The following is a 19,721-nucleotide window of genomic DNA, read 5'->3' as shown; positions in this document are numbered from 1 at the left end:
TATATTTTTCCCATTTGTCCATAAAGTATTTATAAATCGTCTCCTTACCTTGTATTTCTGGAACATGGGGCAATGCTGCATTGTGGCTAGCTCAGGTTAAGGGCTGGCTACATCAGCCCCATGTTCAGGTATCATGGGCGGGCAGGGAACAAGTGAGACCAATGGCATTAAGCAATGAAAGTCTCAAAGGTTTGGTTGCACCAACAAGTAATTAGTCAAGAGCTGATTTAGTGAGCTCCACTTTCACTGATGGTAATGGACATATTCCAAGCAAGTATCATGTGATCAGAAGTGCTGCCTTCTTGATTCTATATTCTTTATTGTCTCTGAGGGGCCCAGACATTTTAGTCATCTGTTCCATTGGCAATGAACAGTAACACTAACAACTGAAAGTGGTTTCAAATAATGAGAATATAATGCAGTGTTTCCCTGCACTGGTATAACTGGTGTGATTGCTTCAGAAACTCTACAATAGTTTATATAAACAACTGTATCCTGTGCTTGAATGGCTGCCCCATGGTTACACAGCAGCTTGTTTATATAAACTATAGTAGTACTTATCTGTTATCTAATGTGTATCATGTGCTTGAATGGCTGCCCCCAAGGCTACACATCAGCTTGTTTATATAAACTATAGTAGTACTTATCTGTTATCTACTGTGTATCCTGTGCTTGAATGACTGCCCCATGGTTACACAACAGCTTGTTTATATAAACTATAGTAGTACTAATCTGTTATCTACTGTGTATCCTGTGCTTGAATGGCTGCCCCCATGGCTACACAGCAGCTTGTTTATATAAACTATAGTTGTACTTATCTGTTATCTACTGTGTATCCTGTGCTTGAATGGCTGCCCCCATGGCTACACAGCAGCTTGTTTATATAAACTATAGTAGTACTTATCTGTTATCTACTGTGTATCCTGTGCTTGAATGGCTGCCCCCATGGCTACACAACAGTTTGTTTATATAAACTATAATTGTGGTTCTGAACCCACCAATGTAGGGCAACAGTACATATATATATTTTCATTTCTTTTAAACACTTTAATTTTTTGGTGTTCCTGTTGCTTTAAGATTTAATATTCAATATTGAAGCAGATAAGGTGACTGTAAGGTTACTTTTGGTCAAGTTGACCCGTTATCATCTGCTAAATAGCCCATAATTTGTCCCTAAATTGTGGGAAAATATGGTCCTAGTCTTTACAAAAAACATCGGAAACCCAAAATAATGGAAAACTGTGGGTAAAAACTAGTGTATTCTAACCCTTCTGTGAAACAGGGTCAATGGGCAACACCAGTCTTCATTGATGCCCCTTTGTCACCCCTTTCTGCTGCTGAATTGGCAGAGAACCTGCACACTTCAGAGTTAGGATCAGAGCAAAGGAAAGATTATTTTGATTAATTTCACCTAGTCTTCCTCATTAGCCCTCGTTCTCTCTTTACATTGTGACACATATGGTCCTTGTTTAAACACAAAACCCGCCACCTCCTACGCCACTGTGAAACGAACCTTAAATATAAACTTGTTTTGGTTAATTTTACCCAGTCTTCTAAATTAGCCCATTTTGGTCACTAAAATGTGAAAAATTCTGGATTTCACATAAAACATTAGGACCCTCCAATGCCGTTGTGAAATAAAGATCATAAAATCCATGGATTTCTGTTGGTATATTTCACCCATTATCAGAACTTTCAACTTTGTGGTAGGGGGAAATTGATGAAAATTTCCGGGTTTGTGACATCATGGGAAGTGACATCACGAGAGTGTGCAGAGCCTCTCCTGAAGCTGCAGAAACTGTTCTGCTGATGTCACTGAAGTAGCCAACGATCTTCAGAAATGAGGGGAGACGGGAGACCGGGGGAGACATCGTAAAATCTGGTAACTCCCGATACAATAGGGGGAGTTGACAGCTCTGCATTATATTCTCCTAAATTAGACCAGAATTTGTCCCTTAATTGTGAAAAATATTGCCTGGTCTTCACATTCGACACCCAACAAGACTCAAACAACTATAATAGTCTGAGGGTCACTAGGGTGCAGCTGGTGTGGTTTAACCCCTCTGTGTAACAGGGAAAACCCCAACACCCTTTTCAACCCCAGAACTTTGTGCTGTGGAAATGAGTGGGAATCTGCACACGCCACGGAATAAGGAGAATTTTGGGCTGTATGTGGCTATATAAGTGGTCCTTTGGATTTGGTTTTATGGAGGCGCATCTTCCCTCAGCATATTCCACATCCTAATACAGAGAGCAACCCACTCATTGACGCTGATACATCACACAACTACAAGTCATTCTATTCCCAATAGAGGGGCGCCCTCTGTTGTATTTTGGCCATACTAACAATACCCTGGTTATACATAATCATTCCATGCTGTAGAGCAGGGATCCCCAACCTTTTCAACCCGTGAGCAACATTCAGAAGTAAAAGGAGTTGGGGAGCAACACTAGCATGAAAAATGTTCTTGGGGTGCCATATAAGTGCTGTGATTGGCCATTTGGTAGCCACTACATTGAGGCTCTGTTTGGCAGTACACCTGATTTTTATACAACCAAAACTTGTCTCCAAGCCTGGAATTCAAAAATAAGCACCTGCTTTGTGGCCACTGGGAGCAACATCCAAGGGGTTGGAGAGCAACATGAGCTACTGGTTGGGGATCACTGCTGTAGAGCATTGAACAAATCTTTCCCCTCCCCCTTTATAAAAATATAAGTGGCTTCCAAAAAAGTGCTATGGATGAATGACTATGAGTGACAGTGACTCACAGTAAGGTGATTCTTAAAGAACACACACAATTCATGCAAAGTAAATAAATAAGTGCTACATTTTATATTTACTTTTTGCTGCAGTTCAGTTTAGGAAAAATATTGACAAAGTTTCGGGGGCCCCTAAAATGGTTGTGTATGTGTTAAAATGATACATTCATTCCAAAGGGCCACCATAATAAATACTGAGCTCACGTGTTTTAAATAAGAACAGATTTGGTCCAGGGATGTAATTTACAGTATTAATACAGGGGAGGTTTCACACTCTTCAGCACCTTAGCACTTGCTCCTGTGGCAATGATAAATGAGCCCTTATTTCTTGATCTAGATATGTTGAAAGAATCAAGATTCCAAAGTTGAAACTGGAAAATGTCAAAGTAAATCTCCTGGAGGCCTTGGTGGGGCTTGCACTAACTGCCACCATTCTATACTATATTTCACTATATTTCATATTTCAGTCCTCTTTCACCAGGCACCTCTCCCTGGTTTCCAGTAAGGTGTCCCCAATATCTTATGGTTCTGGCTTCTTCTTTAGTGAGGCCTTCTGCATCAGATTCTCCAGCAATATAAACCCCTCCATAGAGAGGCGACAAAGAGCAAAAACGAAAACCCCCTATTTCTGAAAATGTCTAGACTTGCACAGAATGACTTACTTATAAAACTTGGAGCCAACGAATGTGTATTGATCAATGTCTTCTAGAAGAATTTTGGTTGGTTGATCTTACTACCATTTTATTAGGCTAAGAGGGCTCTCACAACACCTTTGGTATTTTTATTTATCTATGCAGCTGTTGATTTTAATACAGTTAAAAACAGATTTTTATATATGGTTTGCCAAAACCCAGAACAATCCATATGGTTCCAGGCTTGGCTCACTCCTCCACTTATAACAATCAACTTTTGCTTTGGGAGGAGCCCTCAACTATATTTTAGATGCCGCTAGGCCTTAAAGTGAGAGGACCAAGTGGGAAAGAGTGTTGTAGAAGAACAGGCCAAGGTTGATACCAATCAGACAGTGCAGTACTGAATCAAAAGTTAAAGACGTAGTCAAGGTCACAAGTCAGGGTCAGAAACAACAGTAGCGCAGTACAAAATCATGATCCAAGAGAATGGTCACAAACAGGCAAGTGTCAAGACAGGCAGAAAATCAGAGAAGGTCAGGAACAGCCCAGATACACTTGAACCGCAAAGATAAACTATTAGAAATAGAACTACATTGGACAATGAAAATTTTACTTTGGCTACTAGTACAGGATGTGGCTTTCAAGAAGAATGACAAGAAAATGAGTATGAGAGAGAAATGGGTATGTCTCTTGGATGTAGTCTTCATCTTGGTCCTAATAGTCTCTTGTTTTTTTACAAAGGTAGGACATAATTCCTGCAGGTGCCTAGGGTTGTGTCTCTTCTGTCTTTGCTACATTAAAATGTTTGCATACAGTTGAGAGTAGGTTTACTAAACTGTTTATTTAAGCAGCAGGCTTTGCTTGAGGTCCATGTGAGATCCATTGTCTTCCTCCTTCTGTTTTAAGGCAGGGCAGACAAAGAATACCTTTGGTAAAAGTACAGAGTTGATATTATTGCCCTGTGCCCAAGCTTTAGCATCTGCCGGCTGTACCCATAATAGTAAAAGAGGCCTTCTGAGTAATCCAATAGCTCCTAAACTTTGTGGTTGGCCTCTCACAGCATTGGCTTAGGTGGCTGAGCCTGGAGACCAGTTAAGATGATCTAAAGTGATAATGCACCGTTATACCCCTAGATATTCAATTCCAATATAGAGGTTATCTTATGGGTGAGCTTTGGAGTGAACACTGTCATTGTCATAGTTGTCATGTTCCAAATTATTTTATCCTTTGTATCACATTGGCTTCGTCATAAGAATGGTTTAATAATCTGTGAAACAGTGCTTTACAAGGAAGCCCAGGGAAAGACAACAAAAAGAAAAAAAATATAGGAATATAGTGTAGTAAGTTATCTCCAATTTGGCCAATTCTTTGTTTGAGTAGTCAATTATTTGTGAAACCCACTCCAGCATTCACCATAGTTTCTAGGGGATCACCATCAGGGCAAGGTGGGAACTCATAAAGTTTAAGATTATTTTGCACCTATCTGGTGATTCTGTTATCCTTGTTATGCAAAGATCAATCCGGATATGCTATGAGAGATGTGCTTCATATAGTGTAAAAAAGTTTTTTAATAAATAAACGTAGGTTAAAAGTTACACTCACATAAAAACATGCAAAATGGGCACTTAGCAGTTGTTTCCAGTTTCCAAGCGTCTCTACCTGATCCGTTGTGTTGGGGTTTAAGTATGTTCAAGCTGGCATATTCCCCATAGGACCCCACCAAAAAATTGGTGGCCAAAATTGGTCACCCCCCCACATTCTAAGAAAATTGGTGGCCAGGGCCCCTTAAACGTCCATGCCTTCCCGAAGTCAGCAGCTGTCAGAAAGATGGGGGGCCCCGCTAATCAAGTAAGTGTGGCATGACCGGGCCCCCCTTACCCTCGGGCCCCCTACAACTCTCCCCCCTGTCCCCCCCTGATGGCTGCCCTGGACCTAACCGTCACCCCTAACTGGGGTGATAAAGTATTACACAAGTCTACATGAGTTTTAATATAATTTCAGATTTTTGTATTTCCTTCAAAACATGAAGGTTTATTGGGACGGCAATGGGCTCTGCTATGTGTCACCCACAATTAAGACTTCCTGTAACTGTTGGTACCTGTTGGAGCTGGAACTTGGATTCTACCATTAGTGATGGGGGCGAACACATTCGCGAGACACCAATTGGCACAGATTCACCCATCACTACCTGCCACCCATTGTTACTAACGATTAGTAGACCAGAGAGCTTACAATCTAAAACTGGCACTAGCTCCATTAACCTAGTGTTTTTGCCCTGCTAAAAATATACCCAGCAGTAGAATGCAAATGCCAACTAATATCTAAAATACAATAAAACAAAAGCAATACATTCCCCCCCCCAACGAGTGAGCTTGGTGGTCGAAAATCCCAGTTTCTATCACTTTAAAAATAAAAATTAAAGACCAGTTCAAAAGTTGCTTTCTATAACATACTAAAAGTCATCTTATAAGAGGAAACCCTTTAATAAAAAAAGGTCATACACTTCTTCAGCCTGTGCAGAAATAAAACAGGAAACATTTAGGGGCATATTTATCAAGGGTCGAATTTCGAATCGAAGAAACTTTAAAATTCGAATTCAAAAAGACCAACCGAAATCAAGTCGAAGTTTTTTTTGGTCGAAATGGTCCGTTTTCGATTGAATAGGTCCGTATTTGGCCGAATTAGAATCGTTCGAATTGAAGGAATAGCGCTTTTCATTGATTTCGATTCAAAGTTTTTCCCAAAAAACACTTAGATTTTTCAAAGTCCACCAATTGACTCCAAGTAGGTTCTAGCAGTTCCCCCACAGGCTAAAACAGCAATTCGGCAGGTTTTAGAATGGTAGAAGTCGGATTTTTAAAGAGACAGCACATGATAAATTTCGATATTTCTAATTTTTTTCAAATTCAAATCAAATTTCGACTATTCCCTAGTCGAAGTACACAAAAAATAGCTTGAAATTCATTTGAATATTCACCTCGACCTTTGATAATCTGCCCCTAAATATTATCATCTCATGTCTGGTAATTCAGAAACTGCCCATAAGGAACAGATGGAATGAGAAATCACATTTATCTAGCAGCCAAATACCAGAAATGCACAATATTCTGTCTCAGACTGTAAATAGCCTCAAGTGAGGTCATGGGAGGCCTTTTGATTGATTGGGGCTGGGGCAAGTAACATACTCACCAGTTCTTAAATAAATAGTGGAGGTTGTACAGAAGAACAGGAACGGCGATGGGCACATACTGTATCACAGAACAAAAAAGGAAAAATCACTCAGGTTAACTACAAAGGAGAAATTGTTATAGCTTAACCTGTCAAGGTCACCTTAATGGACTTATCTCTGCTTTCTTCTACATCACATTTACCATTCTGCCAGGTGTGACGTACGTTATTCCAGCTAAAGAGTCAACTTGCTATTTTCTTCTTTCTCTTATCAGCTGTGTTTTGTACTGCACTATGTGGGCCTTCAATAGGAATAATAAAAGCTGAAGGAGAAGATGCCCACCTACAGGTGAATGTGACGGGCACCATAGACGTCTACTGGAACATTATTACACAAATTTGCGGTGAATTTCCACATTTCGGCACAAGCAAATTAATTTGCGTGTCAGAATTGGCGTGTGCATAAAAATTGTCGCACGTCAAAATTATTTGGACGCCCATTGCCTTTAATGCATTTTGACCAAATAGTCACGTGTATAAAAACTGTCGCTTGCATCAAAATTATTTTGACGCCCGTTCAATAGGTTTCACAAATTTTGCGGCACAGATTCGCCCATCACTACCTGCCAACCATTGTTACTAACGATCAGTAGACCAGAGAACTTACAATCTAAAACCGGCACTAGCTCCATTAACCTAGTGTTTTTTCCCTACTGAAAATATATTGTAAGACCAAACCATGCTGGGCCAGTGTTAGTGAAGGTACGTCGGACCCTGAGTTGGTCCGTATGGTGTTTATCTCCTCATACTCATATCACAGAAGCTTGATGATAAGGAGAAACTAAGTGCAAACAGGAAAGGTTGTGGGAGCACTCCATGGCTTAATAAAAATGTAGTGAAATACAATGGAAGTGCTACTGATCTGGCCAAATTAACTACAAACATAGAGAAAAAGAAGAGAAACTTTTCTTGTGACTCTACAGTAAGTGCTGGGGAGGCAGGCTGTTTAAAAGAGGAAACGGAAACCAACCCTACATCATTTCTGGCTAAATCAGATGAGGGTACAACGCAGCATGTCTTCATTCTTTGTCTACTTCTTCTTCATTGTCGTACACATATCCCTACCTAAATGTAAGTACCAGCTTTTGACTGAGGCTTCAGTCTGATGGGCTTCACATAGCAGTACATTTTAACGGGTCCGGAGGGGGACTGTAAGATGGAGAAATGCGGTATGGACCCAGACGCATCACTGGGAGTGGCTATAGGCAATAAAGTAGAGGTGCACTTCATTGGTGCAAGTAGATAAGTCCAAAACTTAAATAACAGGCTGGAAAATAGATCTTAATGCTGGGAAGTTAACTTCTCTCTGTCGACTGCTTGTGGCTTAGCAAGTGCATCGAGATATTACAACACACAAAGCAGGGGCTGCCGTAAAGAGGAAGATCATAAATTATATCTGTTCTGCACCTCGGAGACTGACATGATCTAAGTGTCTTTGCAAATGATCCTAATTTTACTTTTTTATACTTATCGAGTTTAGTTGGACTGCTTAGAGGGGTTCCAGGCTACAGTTTCAGTTTGACCGAGTCCTGGACTGATTCAATTGCCTTGCGTATAACCCAAACTATTAACACTCACATTCATACTATTAACACTCCACTCAAAAAAGTATTTTGCATAATCAAAGAAAATATTTCTAATTCTAATCAACTCTCCATTATACATTTGTGGAGTACAGTACCTTTTTAATAATTGACGCCCTCCAAGCACCACTTATCCCATTCCCAACTACCAGATTTCTCTTGAGCTTCTGCCATTCATGGACATCTCTACCATCACCTATAATCTCTACCATCAACCTAAGCCCTCTCAGTATGGTGACGGAGGTTTTCTTATTGGCCCAGAGGTACTGAGTGTAGTTTCTGTTTTATATTCTATATAAGGGGAGGGAGCACCTGGCACTGGTTCTTTGGGCTCCAATTGGTGCCAGAGTGGGAAGTGCTGGAGGGCTTGAGGCAGGAGTCCTCAGTAAGAAGAACAAGTCTTAATGTAACCAAGGCTGTAGTGAAGCTGGGAATATTTGGTGTACAAACCAAGTACCTTACTGTCCAATAACTCTACAGTTCCGGTGCTACACCCTTTAGAGCAGCTGGAGGAGTGTATTATGTCTAAAAAAGGGTCAAGCTTCCAAACACTCCCAAAAACCCATCTGTTTGAAGAAGTCCTTACAATATACCCAGAATCAGCAGAACTCAACATGCCTTAAAGGAAAATAAACCTCTCACTCTGCTTTGGGTGTTATCCCGCCTTTGTAAATCCCTTTTGTATCAGGGAGAAAGGATTTGGACAGGTGATAGAGCACGGTGCTGCTTCTGGGCTGTACTGAGCACTATCAACCCCATAAAGCAGAATGGTGATCCAACTGTTCACAGTAAATTCATTTTTATATATATATCAGAAGGTTCATAAACATTTATATTATTTTCTTAATGTTTCTTCCTTTTAAGACCTTTTTCTATTCTACAGTGTTATTCAAACCCCATGCCTGGTTACTAGATCAAGGCAATCCTAGCAACCAGAAAGCACAGCTGCAGAGCAAGTCATTAAAAAAAAATCTAAAATAAGAAATTAAATAACGGCTACATTGTAAGAACTAATTGTAAGGAGCATTTAACATTTAACAGAAAACAGAAGTATTCTCTTGCACAACTGAGTTTTCAAGTCAAGGCAGCCTGTGGCCTTCTGTAATGTTGTTGAACTATGATTCCCTGCACCCACCCTTCTGCACATGAAAAACATGAAAACAAATTTGTTCTTTCAGCGGAAACAGTGTCAGCTAGAAGCGGTTGTGTGGGTGGGTTGGAGGAGCTAATGAAGAGAGGAGAATAAAGCACAATTAGCCTCTGTACTATTTCTCTGAGTGATAGGGAAATGTATAAGGGACTAAACTAAACTGAGCTCTGTGACTTGTGTCTAGTGATGGGCGAATTTGCGCCGTTTCGCGCGAAAAAAATGTTTTTGACGCCAGCGAATTTTTTCCACGAAGTTTCGCGGGCTTTTTGCGAATTTATTCGCTGTCGGCGAATCGCGCAAATTCGCTGCGAATTCGCACCTGGCGAATAAATTCGCCCATCACTACTTGTGTCTGTGGAGTAGATAGGAAACTACTGAATATAATTTCTTTCACTTTCAGATGGCATAGGGAAGTGAATTTAATGATTCAAGGTCATTTCGTTTTAGAAGCAGCACTTAGCAATTACATTTTTAGATTCTAGCTACGTTTATTACAGAGCATTGAATCACAGGGACACCGACTGTATCAGAAACCCATTATAAGCGGCCAAATAAGTCTAGTTTTATGCAGATTCCTGACTTTTAGAGATAAAAAAACACCCAGCAGTAGAATAATGAATTTTCAAAATGTTGCTCCAGAAATCTGAAAACTTCAGATCGCAGGGCAGAAAACAAGTTTAGCCCTATAAACAGGTATGGGACTTGTTATCCAGCATGCTCGGGCCTGAGGGTTTCTGGATAATGAATCTTTCCATAATTTAGATCTTCATACCTTAAGTCTACTAGAAAATCATAGTTCAACAACATTACAGAAGGCCACTGACTTATATACTGAACTTTACCAGCTGTGAAAACTCAGTTGTGCAAGTGAATACGTCTGTGTTCTGTTAAATGTTAAATTATCCATACAATTACAGGTATAGGATCCCTTATCCGGAAACCCGATATCCAGAAAGCTAAGAATTACGGAATGGCTGTCTCCCATAGACTCCATTTTATTCAAATAATCCAAATTTTTAAAAATGATTTCCTTTTTCTCTGTAATAATAAAAGAGTAGCTTGTACTTGATCCCAACTAAGATATAATTAATCCTTATTGGAAGCAAAACCAGCCTATTGGGTTTATTTCATGTTTAAATGAATTTCTAGTAGACTTAAGGCATGAAGACCCAAATTACGGAAAGATCCATTATCCGGGAAACCCCAGGTCCCGAGCATTCTGGATAACAGGTCCCATACCTGTAGTTCTTACAATGTAGCCTTTATTTAATTTTCTTGTTTTAGATGATTTTTTTAATGACTTTTTTAATGATTTATACTGTCATGCGTTCTGGGGTATTATACATGGAACTGGCACTGGATTAATACTTTGTGATTAGTCATATCCTTTTCAGCCTATGTAGAAATAAAACAGGAAACATTAAAGATTATCATCTCATGACTGGACCACTTTCATTTTGACTCTTAAAGGGGACCCTTCGCTCAAAACAATTATTCAAAATCCTATTTTATCACATTAGTCAAGCAAAATTAACTTTAATTATACTATAAAAATTATTTGAATCTTCTTTCCTTCGTTCTGGGAACTCATAATGATAGCAAGCAGGCAGCAGCCATTTTGTGGACACTGTTATTAAGACAAGTCTTGTATCATCTCAGAATCTTGTTTGTGCACCAGAATGGGGGACCTGATGTCCATCCCCATGTCCTGGCTACACAATTAAATGGTGAAGAGAACGGGGGGAATGTGGGGAGAGCAGTGACATTTAGAAAGTGCTGAACAGGGTCAGACTGGGAGGGCCCGGGGCCCACCGGGACTAATGTCCAGGGCCGCCTCCAACCTCCCGCCCAGGCCTGGACTGGGAGTCAAAATAGGCCCTTCCATTTCAAGTACACAGAGGCCCAAACAGCCCCCTACCAGCCCACTATATGGTAACTTTCTATGGAACCATACAGCAGCCCCTCTGGCATTTGCCAGAACCCACAGATTGCCAGTCCGGGCCTGCTCCCGCCCCCCTACTATGACACGTCAAGAGTGCCTGTGTGAATGCCTCGGGAGAGGGGACTGGGGTTGGGAGAGGGGACCATTAAGGGTCGGGGCCCACCGGGTTTTTTCCGGTATCCCGGCGGGCCAGTCTGACACTGGTGCTGAATGGAAAGTGAAAGTAATTGTCTGCCCTGCCCCTGAGGAGGGGCAGGCAATATTTGATTGACAGCTGAGATTTTCAAATGAGCTTACAACAGCTATGAATACTTTAATAAAAAATAGAAATTGGATTTCATGTTTAATTTGAAAAGGACTTTTATTATACAGCTTTTTGTGTCTGGGTGACTGGTCCACTTTGATTCAGAAACTGCCCATAAGGAACAGATGGAATGAGAAATTACATTTATCTAGCAGACAAATACTAAAATTGGACAATATTCTGTCTCAGACTGTAAATAGCCTCAAGTGAGGTCATGGGAGGCCTTTTGATTGATCGGGGCTGGGGCAAGTAACATACTCACCAGTTCTTAAATAAATAGTGGAGGTTGTACAGAAGAACAGGAACGGCAATGGGCACATATCCCAGCAAAAAAAAAAAAGAAGGAAAAATCACTAATGTTTTCATTATTCAACTACAAAGGAGACATATCTCAACCTGTCAAGGTCACATTAACGTACTTATCTCTTCTTTCTCCTACATCACATTTACCATTCTGCCAGGTGTGACGTACGTTATTCCAGCTAAAGAGTCAACTTGCTATTTTCTTCTTTCTCTTATCAGCTGTGTTTTCTGTATGTGGGCCATTAATAAGAATAATAAAAGCTGAAGGAGAAAATGCCCATCTACATGTGAATGTGACGGGGACCATAGACGTCTACTGGAACAGTATTCCCGGGGATAGAAACTTTGCCAAAACAAAACCTAATGGTGAATTGGAAATTCTAGATGATCGGTATCAGGGGAGACTTCAGGGCTTGAAAGATAGTTCCTTAGTTATAAGAAATGTAACCAGGAGGGACGAAGCCAACTACACCGCAGATATAAACAGAGGAGAATCCAAATGCAACCAGAACTATTTTCTCCGAGTCTACAGTAAGTATTTTACTCAAGTGATTGGCCCAATTGGCTTTACTGGATTGTGGGAAATCTTTGTATTGTTTGTCAATACTTGCACTTCCTACATGGTAATGCTTGCCAATCTGTGAAGTGAACCATGTGCAAAGTTTAACTGGACTCAATGCCACTATTTTACTTTAATCCATCTCTAACCTCTACTTCTAAAAATGCTCCAAAAACTGGTACATTATTCCATAAAACCCCTATTTATATAGTGGCCTGTACACCGTAATTGGGACAATACAGCAAATTTGCAGCACATAACACGAATAGTTAACTGCCCTTAAACCTTAAACCCTCCCCCCACGGCCTACTGCCGCCCATCATTTAACACATGGTATCTACTGTTAGCTACTGTGTGTTAGCCACAGGGCTGCAACTTCCAACCTCAATGAATTTCCTACAACAAATAGGATGGAATGTAACCTGTATTTATCCTGCCTTGTTTTCTGGGTATTATACATGTAATTGACACTCTATTTATCCTGCCTCGTGTTTTGGGGTATTATACATGGAATTGGCACTGTATTTATCCTGCTGTGTATTCTGGGGAATTATATATGGAACTGGCACTGTATTTATCCTGGGGTATTATATATGGAACTGGCACTGTATTTATCCTGCCTCCTGTTCTGGGGTATTATCCATGGAATTGGCACTGTATTTATCCTGCCTCCTGTTCTGGGGTATTATACATGGAATTGGCACTGTATTTATCCTGCCTTGTGTTCTGTGTATTATTCATGGAATTGGCACTGTATTTATCCTGCCTCGTGTTCTGGGGTATTATACATGGAATTGGCACTGTATTTATCCTGCTGTGTGTTCTGGGGTATTATACATGGAATTGGCACTGTATTTATCCTGCTGTGTGTTCTGGGGTATTATACATGGAATTGGCACTGTATTTATCCTGCTGTGTGTTCTGGGGTATTATACATGGAATTGGCACTGTATTTATCCTGCTGTATGTTCTGGGGTATTATACATGGAATTGGCACTGTATTTATACTGCTGTGTGTTCTGAGGTCATTATACGTGGAACTGGAACTGTATTTATCCTGCCATGTGTTCTGGGGTATTAAGATGGAATTGATTCTGTATTGATCCTGCTGTGTGTTCTGGGTTTCATAAATGGATCATGAAGGAGTCTGTAAAGAAAATCCCTTTAATCCGTATCACCAAATACAAAAATCACCCCCCATCTATGTCTGCCAGTACGTAAGGATTATAGCACATGGCCCCTTAGAGACTTCTAGTTCTTGGCCTGAATGTGTTCATTTTGGGGCTGAGATCTGCTTGTTCTCATAGTGACATGTGATTCCCACTGAAGGCAGTTTTGGGCACTTCTCCACCCTCTAACCTACTACTACCACCCACAGGCCTGCCACCTGCCCCTATATAGAGCAGAACTCATTGGGGTCATAAAACTTCTTCCACCAATTGTCTTACTTGCCCTTTCAAACTAAAATCAATTTGAATTGACTCTCCTTTGTGTGTTGTGTGTCATTTGTCATGTAGAAGTACTAACAGATAAAGACATCCAGATTTATAATGAATCCAGTGGAAACGAGACCTGTAACGTCACCTTGACCTGTGCAGTAAATGGGTTGGTTGGAGCAGATGTAACGGTAACTTGGAATAACACAAACAGGGAAAACACAAAGGATCCCACTATTCATCTCTACAATGGGGAAGCCAATTCTACTTACACCTGCACTGCGACAAATCCAGTTAGCACTGCCTACAGGAGTATAGTGCCATCAATATTCTGCCTGAGACGTAAGTTGATGTACCTCCTCTTATCAGTGCTTCCATGTTTCTAATGTTTGGTTGGCCAATCATGTTTGGACCCCAGCAATTTATCAATTAAGATTTCTTGAATTCCTCCTTTTAAACTTGCTTCATTATTTTTAATTTGGTTCCAGTGACTGATGATACTTCTTTAGAGAGGAAAGAAAGTCCAACAAAAAGAAAAAACAATCGTTATTATATATCATCGATTCCTATAGTTCTGATTTTGGTCGTCATTGCAACTCTATGTTGCTGGAGACAGAGGGTAAGTTGCACGTATTGCACTAATTCTTTTTTCTTTTCATCTGTGGATCTCATTTTGATGTGAATAAAATTTATATTGAGACTTGTAAGTGGATAATCTTCATCGTCAAGCAGATAGTGATCCATTCCCAGAGATGGTTTTGATTTTTTATTAAAAAATTCTTTATAGTTTGCTATATTGCTAATAAGAGCAGTTCTTTCATTCAGTAAGATTACTGTATGCATCCTTTGGCTTAGTGATTCCCAAAATTTTGGCTTGCTCTCCTGGGGGCGGGTGGAAGAGCAGCAGCTGAAGGCAAGGCCAGTTAATGTACGATTTAAAAAGAGTATTTTCATATATACCCTTCAGAACCCAGGAAGAAGGTCAGGTAGGGGTTTTCATATATCGGTGTTTATTAGTAGCACCACTTTGGGTTTCGACCGAACACTGAACTTCTTGTCTGCGCCACAACTGCCCTAGGTGGCAAGAAACACAAAGGCGATGCGGCTAATGGCGGAGCTCACCCGTAGTACGCCGGCTCCTGCTGAGTCGCAGCTCTCGCTATACATCTGGCTCCTTCTAGCCGGCTTAACACATACTTCAATGGTATCGCTACGGAGCGCCGATCAAAGCAGTCACGGAGTCAGGCGTTTGAATATCAAATTGTTGGCTTTATTAAGCGCATTAAAAGTACAGTGGAGGGGGATTACAACTAGCTGCCTTTCACACCCGTGGGAAGCCCCATTGACCTGACTTGCTTCTAGATAGCACCTAACAAGGAACAACCTAACCAACTGAGCAGGCTTTAAAGTCGATACCTCCACCAGTTGAGTCTTAGGCCAAAGAAGAAATGATTCTTTTTCAACATCCCTATGTAGGTTCTGGAACCTCTAGAAAGTTGGAAATCCCCTGCAGAGCCAAGCTGAAGGGTTGCTACTACCTGCTGGACAAACAAAGCATGATGGATACAAGAGCTAGACATATCCATCTTTTCTTGCTAACATACTCATGTTTTGACACCACTATAGCTTCTTCTCAAGACAGCTTCATGGAACTGTTACCTCCTTGCAGTTCATTCTCTAGATCAGGGGTCCAAACAGGGGCGATCCTGGCCCCTCCGCTGCCTGAGGCAACAGCAGTTGCTGCTGCCCCCCCTCCCCTGAAAATTCGCTCTTAAAGTAAAAGGAGCAGCATTTTTGCTGCCCCTGGTACCTAGTGGGGGGCTGCCGCCTGAGGCGACAGCCTCAACTCGCCTCATTGGCGTAGCACCCCTGGGTCCAAAACCTTTTTGACTCTTGAGCAACATTCAGATTTAAAAAGAGTTGGGGAGCAACACAAGCACAGAAAATGTTCCTGGGTGGTGCCAAATAAGGGCTGTGATTGGCTATTGGTTGCCTCTATATGGAATGACAGCCTACAGGAGACTCTGTTTGGCAGTACATCTGGTTTTTATGCAACCAAAACTTGCCTCCAAGCCTGGAATTTAAAAATAAGCTCCTGCTTTGAGGCCACTGAGAGCAACATCCGAGGGGTTGGAGAGAAACATGTTGCTCACGAGTTACTGGTTGGGGATCACTGCTCTAGATAGACAGTATTAGATGAACAACCTGTTTTATCCTCTTTTCTACGGTTTCAGAGTTGTTATTGCTTGAGTTGCTTACTATATGCTCTCTACAATTTGATGAGTACACAAGCAACTTAATAGGCAACAAAATGAGCTCAAAGGTTAGACATATTCAGCTTTCGTGTTACACCTTCAATCTTTCAATTAATGGAATGCCTTACGCCTCCCAAGGCCCTCATTGATTCACCGATTGTTTTCCTAACTACCTCTCCTATTCCCTCTCTACTCTCTTTTCTTTGCCCACCCACCCACTACATCACTTTCATCCCACTTATCTCCTTACATATATCTTGTCTCCTTCTTTTTCCCTCCTTTACTAAAGTGCAGTGGGAGCTCCATTGTGCCATTTTCAAAGTTTACTATGCAAGACATGTTAGACAACAGATTCCTTTAAAATTTAACTTTATCTTAATGTTTTAATTCTCCCTAGAAAAGAATTGATTGTCAATCCTATGATATCCAAAGGCAACATTAGTGTTGTTTCTTAATCAAGAAACACTTGTTAAAAAAGGTAAGTCTCCCCAATGGAACAAAAAGCATTATCCAGATTTTTATATCAGCAAACCTCAGTCCTCTCAAGTTCTGGCAGCAGATATTGTTTCCATTGATGTCCTTTGTAAGCACTGGAGCCCAAAACTGCATGGCATAATCTAGATGGGACCTTACCAGTGTTTTGTGAGGAGGAAGAATAACCCTCTCCTCCCATGAGTCTGTAGCCCTTGTTATACAGGACAGTATGCTGCCAGCCCTTCCTGCTACTGACTGGCATTGCTTTCTGCAGCCAAGTTTATTATTATTTAGTACCCCCAAGGCCATCTCCACAATGCATTTTCCTAGTTCAGTCCCATTAAAGGAAAACTATACCCCCAAAATGAATACTTGACCTAACAAGTATAGTTTGTTTGGTATGTTTATGTGCACTGTGAATCGTACAATCCCAAGGGGCTGCCCTTATTATTTGTCAAGATCATGTTGCAAGTGCCACATCCTGGATGGAATTAATTGGGCTGATAATTTTGTGTCATCTGCAAACACTGATACATTACTTACAATTCCCTCCCCTAAGTCATTAATGAACAAGTTAAATAAAAGTGGCCCCAATACTGAGCCCTGAGGGACCCCACTAAGAACCTTACTCCAAGTAGAGAATGTCCCATTAACAACCACCCTCTGTACCCGATCCTGTAGCCAGTTTCCTATCCATTTATTACAACTTCTTACTTACCTCATCATAAAAATCAAATTAGTCTGATATGACCTATCCATCATAAAGCCATGCTGATTACTGCTCATAATGTCATTTACCAGGACATACTTTTGATAGTGATTCATTAACAAGCTTTCAGACATCTTTCTCAATTCAGATGACAGACTTACAGGCATGTAATTGCCAGGCTGAGATTGTAATCTATTCTTATATATTGGACATGCACACATACACACTTTCCTCAAATCCATAGGTATGAGACTCAGAGAAAAAAAGGAAAAATGGTCTGTCTAAAAGCTTTTAGGGTGTATTTCAGAAAAGATTTGTATTTCCATGTTATGGGCCTGGCTAAGAATTTCTGAATTAGTAAAATTAGCTCTGAAAAATAAGCAGAATATCGGTTACTTGAATACTTACTGATACCTATAATGAATAAATGGAAAAAAATCATCTGTATTTTTATTCTTGTAGCTACACCAAAAACAGAAGATACAAAAGGATTTCAAAAAATTTAAAATCCTGGATGTACTAGATGACAAATTGGAATGGACATGGTATTCTGAAGAAGAAAGATGCAAAATAATACAAGGGTAGAAACCTCAACAAAATATGTTCTAGCTACTTAAACTTTTTTTTTGGGGGGGGAGGGTAGTGTGTTCATAATGATATTCCATAATTAACAGAGAAAAGAAAATCATAAATACACAAAGTGCTGGAGCTGAGGGGAGTTGTACCTTTTTTTTAAAGGATTGCCAATAGCAGGGGACAGGCTGGGTTCAGTCAGAGAATAGGGATGTAGCGAACCGCCGATAATGTGTTCGCGAACGCCATTCGCGAACACCGGCAAAAAATGCGAACAGTTCGCGAACAGTTCGCGAACTTCGAACATCCGAAAATCGTTCGATTCGAACGATCGGAGGATTTTAATCGTTCGATCGAACGATTTTCGTTCGAATCGAACGAAAATCGTTCGATTTTAGCGATCGAATGGTCGAATGGTCGAACGATTTTGACGCGAACGCCTATTGGCGAACGTCGCGCGACGTTCGCGAACTTGCGGCGGACGCGAACAGCCGATGTTCGCGCGAACAAGTTCGCCGCCGAACAGTCCGCGACATCCCTATCAGAGAATTAGGCATCGCTGAATCTAAATACAGACATGCACTGAAGGTGGCAGTAATTCAAGGGATCCTAATGTGGGCTGCATCGATAGGCACAAGCACATTTGTGTGTTATAATGCAATAGACACAATTGTACCAAGGGCAAATCCACAAATGGCTTCAACCACGCTGGAACTGTAATGGAAATTCTTTATTATTATTAACATGTATTTATATAGCGCCAACATATTGCGCAGCACTGTATTATGAGTGGATACCATTGCAGATTTTGCCCGAAGTTGCACTTTGCAAGGAGAGTTTTAAGATTAATTGGGCAGCTGGGACAGGCCTGGGACCCCATTGCTTATGTTCTGGAGGTGGATTTGGTTTGCACCAGGTGAGAACTGCATTTGTTAGATTGTGTCATTGCTATTTTAATTGTTTGTTATACAAACTGTTTTGTTTGGTTTATGCTAAGCTACCTGTTTGATATAACTTGCTTCTTGGAAGATATTGGACCACTTCTTTGTAAAATAAAATGTTTTGCAGCTTTTTTTTATTGTGCAGTATTTATTGTGGGGGTGTTGGTGAATCCATCAATGGGATATAAGCAGAACAACTACATAACTTGCCTATTTGCTCTCATGACTCCTTAATGGGTTATTCAGTGTTGCCTTTGCCTGGGTCTTCTCAAAGTTCTCTTCTACAGGTCAATATAGTATTTTATACATGATTCTCCACTGGCGATATTTAGAATTGGGGCCACATGCTCCGTACTGCATTTCTTGGTGTGAACAGGTCTTCTCTACAAGTGAGGGTCAAATGCCTCTGGTCTGGTGCTTCTTAATGTCCTTCTTTGGCAGAGATCCACTGAGGTACCATCTCCATTACATCCTCATCAAACCCAAAGCTTAGCCTATCTCTACCAAGCAAGCTATTTATGGACCAATCCTAATGCTAAATAACCCTCATTAACAGGGTCTCTCCTCCCAGCTTACTGTAAGGTGCTTTTTGACACTAGTACCTGTAATGAAAGGAATATTGTCACTCAACAACTTACTTGGATCAACTGCACTTATCAGTTGTAAAAGAACCTTCAAATACTCCCTTCACAAAGGGTAAACATGTGGGTAAGTGATGTTTAGCCTTAGTATAAAGGAAACTTTTATTATAAGCCCCTATGCAGGGCCCAGGGAGCTATTAAAACTGGCAGCATTTGTGATCCTGCCTGAACTAGGAGAGCGTAGGCAGAAGAGATATGTGCCCAACCCCCCACAGTACTAAGCCCTAGGCA

The 19,721-nt window shown here is 40.8% G+C and overlaps 1 protein-coding gene across 1 annotated transcript; it reads left to right on the top strand.

Moving 5' to 3' along the window:
• The first annotated feature begins 7,583 nt into the window (after positions 1-7,583).
• Positions 7,584-18,129, top strand: LOC108699137 (SLAM family member 5). The gene is made up of 6 exons (XM_041573628.1): positions 7,584-7,691; positions 12,122-12,433; positions 13,979-14,239; positions 14,386-14,516; positions 16,550-16,630; positions 17,798-18,129. Exons 1-5 carry the CDS (start codon positions 7,616-7,618, stop codon positions 16,592-16,594), a joined length of 825 nt encoding a protein of 274 aa, XP_041429562.1. The 5' UTR covers positions 7,584-7,615; the 3' UTR covers positions 16,595-16,630; positions 17,798-18,129.
• Positions 18,130-19,721: the final 1,592 nt, after the last annotated feature.

This window comes from Xenopus laevis, chromosome 8L, assembly GCF_017654675.1.
Source record: "Xenopus laevis strain J_2021 chromosome 8L, Xenopus_laevis_v10.1, whole genome shotgun sequence".
NCBI lineage: Eukaryota > Metazoa > Chordata > Amphibia > Anura > Pipidae > Xenopus > Xenopus laevis.
The sequence above is the reverse complement of the archived record's forward strand: the minus strand, read 5'-3'. Positions and strand labels throughout refer to the sequence as shown.